The 8,400-nt window shown below is 42.1% G+C and overlaps 1 protein-coding gene across 1 annotated transcript in view; it reads right to left on the minus strand.

Annotated features, from left to right (window-relative positions):
- The window catches only part of LOC144957637 (uncharacterized), a 37,622-nt gene extending 30,651 nt beyond the window's left edge, over positions 1 to 6,971 (minus strand). The window contains exon 1 of the mRNA XM_078888982.1: positions 5,874 to 6,971. Coding sequence (XP_078745108.1) covers positions 5,874 to 5,984 — 111 coding nt within the window. The 5' untranslated portion in view covers positions 5,985 to 6,971. The remainder of the gene's footprint in view (positions 1 to 5,873) is intronic.
- Positions 6,972 to 8,400: the final 1,429 nt, after the last annotated feature.

Below are 8,400 nucleotides of genomic sequence, written 5' to 3' on the forward strand. Positions count from 1 at the left end.
ATAGCAACACGTTACATGTAGAACGAGACATGACGCCTGTTAGGCGATATTGCATTTTTTATTTTGTCGACTGAGTCAATGCTGTTGACAAACAGGAACACGTGAGTACGGTGAGAGAGTGTGAGTAAAGAGCCATTTCCAAAATGTCCTGGGTTCGAGACCCGCTCCGCTCTGACTGGCGCATGGTGCGGCTATGTGATCCTGTGGTATGACACGCGCTTTTGGATCGGAAGGTCCTGGGTTCAAGCCTAGCTCGGTGCATAGTTGAGTCCTTGGAAAAGGCTCTTTACTCATTTTCGCTCACCGAACTCTTGTGTAAAATGATTTCATGGCCGTTCACAGCCTTGTCTCTGTCGGGAAAAAAATTGTAATACCGCCTAACAGGCGTCATGTCCGGTCCTAAATTAATGTTAAACGTTGCTGTTGACCAGGGACCCCTTGTAAAGCGTTTTGAGCACGTTTAGTGGCTATTGCTCTATATAAAAGCTCAGTTGTTGTTGTTTTTTTGAGATTCCCTTTACAACAATGGACCCAAAATGAATTGGGTTATCAGACCTGCAAATACGTGCACGTCGAATACAAGACATTTTCAAAAACTTTTTAATGATACAACTTTTTAAAAAAAATCTAATGTTAGGGAAATTCAACAGTTGATTATCTGACCTCACAAATTATTATTGTAAACTTGATATCATTACGCCTTACTATTTATGGGAGGAAAACATACTTTAAAATTATGCCTTTCCGCCACGACATCATAAGATATCCTCGCCTAGGCATTCCACGAAAGAATATAGATAATTCATCAAACAAGATACCCCGTGTGGTGTCCGGGGTCCCTCAACTGAGAGGGTCAAGAATAGCCCAACGCCAAGCCAGCGTGTCGTAAAAGGCGACTAATGGTGTGTGATTCCCCCATCTTTGAGTCACCTGATCCTCCAGGTTGGGGGTTGGCAAAGGGTTAACACCCCTTTCCGTTAAACTCAAACCGTTACAGAAACACAGACAGACAAACCAAATCCTTTTTTTAGCTTGGGCGACCGAAGAGTTTCTGGAATTACAGAATTTATGAAGGACAACAGACAAAGCCGAAAGGACTCTGCTGACCCGATGACGTCTTCGCCAAACAAGCAGCTTCGAATTGCGTCTTGGAACGTTCGCACCATGTATGAAGCAGGAAAAAGCTCTCAAGTTGTGACTGAGATGAGAAGATACAGGCTGCATATACTTGGAGTAAGCGAAACCCACTGGATACAATCCGGACAGAAACACCTCAAGTCTGGGGAGAAGATTTTATATTCAGGGAGAGGGGACGGGATTCATACACAGGGAGTAGGAATAATTCTAAGCAAGTTTGCCCAGAAGTCACTGAGAGGATGGGAACAATGCGGAGAAAGGATCACCATGGCGTCCTTTACAACACGGAGTAAGAAGATCAGCATGAGCATTGTACAGATCTATGCCCCAACAAATGATGCAACAGATGAGGACAAAGATACATTTCATGGTCTGCTACAATAAGTCATTGACAAGTTGCCAAGGAAAGACATCAACATATTGATGGGGGATGCTAATGCAAAAGTGGGACAGGATAACGTAGGCTATGAAGGTATCATGGGACGTCATGGCATGGGAGAAATGAATGATAATGGTGAGAGATTTGCAAATTTCTGTGCATTCAACAGTTTGGTGATTGGAGGATCAGTGTTCCCCCATAAGAGGATCCACAAAGCAACTTGGGTCTCACCAGATGGTGTGACAGAGAATCAGATTGATCATTTTTGTATCTCTCGTAGATTCAGACGTTCATTGGAAGATGTGACAGTACGGAGAGGGGCAGATGTTGGATCAGACCACCACCTGCTATTGGCAAAGCTTAAGCTTCGACTCAGAAAACACGGGGCCAGATCACATACAAGAAGAAAATTCGAGGTGAATGCACTTGATGGGGAAAAGAATGAGGAATTCAAACAACAATTGAGTAATAGATTCCAACCTCTTACTGAGCTCGAGGAGGACATAGATGTAGAGTCACATTGGGCAAAGATCAAGGAAGTCTACATAACAACTTGCCACGAGGTATTGGGGGTAAAGAAATTGGAACAAAAAGAATGGATAAGTCCAACCACCTTGGACCTTATTGAAAAGAGGAGAACAAAGAAGGAACAAGTGAATGCAAGCCGAACAAGGGCTTCAAGACTGGATGCACAAGAGCAGTATCGAGCCATAGCTAAGGAAGTCAAAAGATCTGTGAAGAAAGACAAGGAAGCATTCATGAACAGACTTGCAGAGAAAGCAGAAGCAGCAGCGACTGGAGGACACATGAGGATCCTTTATCAAACTACCAAGACACTTGCTGGAAAATATGGGAAACCAGAGGTACCAGTCAAAGACAAAGATGGGAAAACTATTTTTGGAAAAGAGGCTCAATCTGAACGATGGAGGGAACATTTCAACTGCCTTCTGAACAGACCACCACCAGACAACCAGCCAGAAATTTTGCCTGCAAGGAATGAGCTACCAATTAGCTGTGATTCACCATCGATAGCAGAGATTGTGGGTGCCGTTAACAAGATGAAAAGGGGGAAAGCTGCTGGACCAGACCAGATTCCACCGGAGGCTCTAAAAGTTGATGCGGAAAGAAATGCTGAGGCCCTGCACCCACTATTTGAGAGAATCTGGAATGACGGGATATTCCCAAAGGATTGGAAGGAAGGACATCTTATCAAGCTTCCAAAGAAAGGGGACCTCAGTATTTGTAATAATTATCGAGGCATCACTCTTCCCATCCCAGGAAAGGTTTTCAACCGTATTATTTTAGAGAGAATTAAGAATGCAACAGATGCTAAACTGCGGGACGAACAGGCAGGTTTTCGGAAAAACCGTTCAACCACCGACCAGATTGCCTCTCTGCGAGTCATAGTGGAACAGTCTATAGAATGGAACTCTCCTCTTATTGTCAACTTTCTGGATTACGAGAAGGCTTTTGACAGTATTGACAGAGCAACATTGTGGAAAATTCTGGCACATTATGGACTCCCTGAAAAGATAGTAAACCTCATTAAGGAAAATTGATTCCGAGGGGCTGTTTATAATTGTGGTTTTTGCTTGCATCTGGTCCTGGGTGTGGGACAAAAGAGCCAGATCATCTGCAAAATCCAGATCATCCAACTGTGTCCAGGGGGTCCACTGTATCCCATTTCTTCTCCATTTAATGTATGAAGGATCAAGTTGCAGGGTTGTACATGAAGATCAGCTTACTGACAGCTTTGAAATTAAGACTGGTGTCAAGCAGGGATGCTTGCTCTCTCCATTCCTGTTCATCCTTGCCATTGATTGGCTAATGAAGGAAACCTCCAAAGGGAGAAGAAATGGGATACAGTGGACCCCCTGGACACAGTTGGATGATCTGGATTTTGCAGATGATCTGGCTCTTTTGTCCCACACCCAGGACCAGATGCAAGCAAAAACCACAATTATAAACAGCCTCTCGGAATCAATTGGTCTAAGAATTCACCCTGCAAAGTCAAAGGTCTTGAGGATAGGTACGCGTCAAAGGGAGCAGATCAAAGTAAAAGATCAGGAACTCGAAGATATAGACACTTTCTGCTATCTCGGAAGTATAATTGACAAGGATGGAGGCACGGAAGCAGAGGTGAAAGCACGAATAGGAAAGGCACAGGCTGCATTCGCATCTTTGAACAGAGTTTGGAGAACTAAAGATATCTCCCTTCAACTAAAGCTAAGACTTTTCAACTCAAACGTGAAGTCTGTCCTACTGTATGGATGTGAAACTTGGAACGCATCACAGGCATGTATAAGGAGGGTACAGATTTTCGTAAACAGGTGCATGCGTAAGCTACTCAGAATAAAATGGATGGATAGAATAAAAAATGAAGAAGTATAGAAAAGAACACAGCAGAAACCAGTGGGAGAGGATATAGGAAGAAGACGATGGAGGTGGATTGGACACACGCTTAGAAAGAATGACTCAACTATAACAAAGAAAGTATTGGACTGGAACCCTCAGGGCAGAAGATCAAGGGGAAGGCCACGAGGAACATGGAGAAGAATTAAAGAAGCTGATATACAGAGAAGTGGTAAGACCTGGAATGAGATAAAAAAGTTGGCTCAGGATAGAGAAGGATGGAAACTGTTTGTCTGTGGCCTATACCCTGACCCAGGGTGAAAAAGGCAATGATGATGATCAAACAAGATGTCTGATGTCAACATGAATCACCCATGTTGTCACAGTGAGGTCCCGTCGCCTAGGCATTCCACGAAGGAATATAGATAATTCATCAAACAAGATGTCTGATGTCAACAGGAATCACCCATGTTGTCACAGTGAGATCCCGTCGCCTAGGCATTCCACGAAGGAATATAGATAATTCATCAAACAAGATGAATGATGTCAACAGGAATCACCTATGTTGTCACAGTGAGCATTTAAGGGGTTAATAATCTTGCCCAAGGAGAAAAAAAAAACGAAAGTGCCTGAAGCAGGGATTGGAGGAATAAAATATAATGTGTCTTTGGGACTCTCCAATTAAAATTGGGATTAACCAATAGTAATATTGATAGTTTTTCCCTTCTGTATAATTTGTACCAAATTTTGAAGCAAAATTTGATTTTTGGATATTTTGATTAGTTGGGTTGGTGGTTGGGGGGGGGGGGGGTTGTGGTTTGTTTGTTTTTAGTTTGTTGTTGTTGTTTTTTGTTGTGTTTTTTTTTTTTCGAGGATGCTGTATACGTTGAAATGACGTTTAGAATTAAAAAAAAGAGAAAACACACACACCGACGCACACACAAACAAAAATAAAACAAAACAAAAAAAAAAAACTCATAAAAAATGTGAGCTTTTATATAGCTTGAACCTCTTGGTTCATAACCAACAAGTAGGACGAGACCTGACGCCTGTTAGGCAATATTATTACAATTTGTTTCGACAGAGGCAATGTTCTTAACAGCAAGGGAATCACTTTACACGGTGAGAGGAGGTAGGTACATAGCCTTTTCCAAGGACACAACTAAGCGCCGCTCACAGTTCAGAACCCAGGACCTGTCAATCCGAAAGCGAGTGAGTGTCAAACGACTAGACCACATAGCCATACAAATACACACACACACACACTCTCTCAACCACACACACATAATCACACATATACACAATCTCTCAAACACATAATAAACACACACACATAAACACACAGAAAAAAAATACACACAATCTCTCTCTCTCAAACACATAAACACACACACTCACATACACACTCTCTCAAACACACACATAAACACACACTCTCTTTCTCACACACATAAACACACAAACACACTCTCTCAAACACAAACACACATAAACACACACACACTCACACATACTCTCTCTCACGCAATACACACTCTCTCAAACACATACATAAACACAGAAATAAAGAAACACATTCTCTCTCAAACACACACACACATAAACACACACACTTACATACACACTCTCTCAAACACACACATAAACTCACACACTCTTTCTCACATACACATAAATACACAAACATACTCTCTCTCACACAACACACACAAACACACACACACACTCATACACTCTTCCTCTCTCTCTCACACACACACACGCACATAAACACACACATAACCACACACATAGACACACACATAAACACACACAAACACTCTCAAACAAACACACACATAAAAACACACACACTCACATACTCTCCCTCCCACTCTCTCTCTCTCCTTCAAACACACACACACACATACACACACACATACACACACATAAATAAAGGACATTCTTACGACATACTTCACTACAGAGGTCATTAATTACAACCAACTCTTCGAGCATTACGTACCTGGTTGACCCAAACAATGGCCATAACGACCACAGCCGTCGTCATGGCAACCACGCAGGAGGAGGGGCCGGAGTGGGCGCGGCGGAAGAACCTCATACGTTGTCCTGACATGATGGCGTTTATAACAGTGACCTGTGACCCCGATATAATCTCGAACCAAAGCTCCGGTCTTCACCTCTGTCTTGTTAAAACTACCACCTTGCCACGGCGGTCTTAGAACGAAATACGAAACAATTAGTTGGATTAAATAGATTGTTTTTTTATCTTCTAAATTTTATGTCAATTGATTCTTCTTCTTCTTTTTTCTTTGCTTGTGTATTGGGTTGAGGTTGTTCAACACCGGTGCTTACGAGACTTTGAGGTCGTTGTGATATGACAAACGTCGGAAAAAGTCAAAGCGATATCGCTGTATTGATGACATTATTTTCCTGCTGCTGCTGCTGTTGTTGTTGTTGTTGTTGTTGTTGTTGCTGTTGATGTTGAGATTGTTGTTGTTGATGCTTTTGTTTCTTGCTCTTTTCCTCTCTTTTTTATGTTCTTTTGTTTTTGATTACGTTGTAAGGCCCGTCGACGAAGAAATCTCCAACAATCGAAAAATGCAGTTTTGTCATTAAGTATCAAGTTTGAATATTAGCACAGTATTCAGTATGACCAGGTCACAACCCCCGACCGAAACGTAGTAAGTAATAGAAGGAAACTATCTATCTACTACCATTCCATCAATATGTCTGTCCATCGACGAAAAATATTTGCACATCATAACGAAAACAGAAACGGGGGTAGATACTAAAATCCAAAACAGAATGAATGCACCATTGAAATTGACACAATTCAGTATGTTGGTAGTTTCTGTAAAACGTATAATATCATGTGTTGAAAGCATCCATGAAAAAGCAAGGGCTTATCCCGAAACTTTAAAGTTTCAATGTTGTTGTCCCCACATATTACATACATTCATACACAGTCAAACTGTGATAGTAGTTTCACCTGTAGCAGCCACAGCAAACTATGCAACGAAACCAGGTCCAAATCCGAAACGTTATGCAATGGGCAAATCCAGAGTGTCCAGATGGACGCTTTCGTCCATCATTTTTGAGATTAACCTGGTTTTAAGAAGGATGATAATGATGATAATAATATGGAGTGGGGGAATGAATTATTTTAGGCCCATCATCACAATGATGATGATGATGATGGTGTTGTTGATGCCGGGTTTTTTAAATTTTTTTGTTTGTTTTTACGATAACTACTATGTTACTAGTGTGCATCTTGTGTGAGTGTGTCTATGTCAATATTGTATTGTTATAAATGTGTAACCAAATGACAAATTGCCACTTTTTGGGGGACAATAAAGATATATTATTATTACAATATGCTCTGTGCGGCTATGTGGTCTTGTGGTATGACACTGTGCGGCTATGTGGTCTTGTGGTATGACACTGTGCGGCTATGTGGTCTTGTGGTATGACACTGTGCGGCTATGTGGTCTTGTGGTATGACACTGTGCGGCTATGTGGTCTTGTGGTATGACACTGTGCGGCTATGTGGTCTTGTGGTATGACACTGTGCGGCTATGTGGTCTTGTGGTATGACACTGTGCGGCTATGTGGTCTTGTGGTATGACACTGTGCGGCTATGTGGTCTTGTGGTATGACACTGTGCGGCTATGTGGTCTTGTGGTATGACACTGTGCGGCTATGTGGTCTTGTGGTATGACACTGTGCGGCTATGTGGTCTTGTGGTATGACACTGTGCGGCTATGTGGTCTTGTGGTATGACACTGTGCGGCTATGTGGTCTTGTGGTATGACACTGTGCGGCTATGTGGTCTTGTGGTATGACACTGTGCGGCTATGTGGTCTTGTGGTATGACACTCGCTTTCGAATCGGAAAGTGGTCCTGGGTTCGAGCCTTGCCTCGCTCGGCGCATAGTTGAGTCCTTGGAGAAGGCTATTTACTCACATTCTATTTCACTGTACTCGGGGTGTAAAATGAGTACCTGGCCGTCAAATAGCGTTGTCTCTGTCCGGAAAAAAAATTATAATATATCGCCGAACAGGCGTCATGTCCCGTCCTAAATGTTAAATGTTGCTGTTGACCAGGGACCCCTTGTAAAGCGCTTTGAGCACGTTTAGTGGATATTGCGCTATATAAAAGCTCAATGTATTTTTTAACAAGACAAGCACCCAACCTTATGTGTCGCCCACGAAATAATAATAATAATAATAATGGTATAGATTTATAGTGCGCCAAACATCCCTTCATCAGGAGGGCTCTGGGCGCATAACAAAGATTAACTTAATAATGAAGCCCTAACACAGTACACGAACAACGCTAATTATACACATAATCAAAAGAAAGCCTGTCGGAATAAGAAAATACACGAACAGTGGCCATTCTGTTAGAAGAAAACAACAACACATGTTTAAACGTTAGGCCAGAAAACTGTTCATTAACTTAACTAGAACTTTTATAAAGCGTAACATTCACTGACTGTGCTCAAAGCGCTTTACAAAGAGTCCATGACA

The sequence above is a fragment of the Berghia stephanieae genome, chromosome 12, assembly GCF_034508935.2.
Source record: "Berghia stephanieae isolate SIO BIC M18660-M18661 chromosome 12, UCSD_Bste_1.3, whole genome shotgun sequence".
NCBI classification, from domain to species: Eukaryota; Metazoa; Mollusca; class Gastropoda; order Nudibranchia; family Aeolidiidae; genus Berghia; species Berghia stephanieae.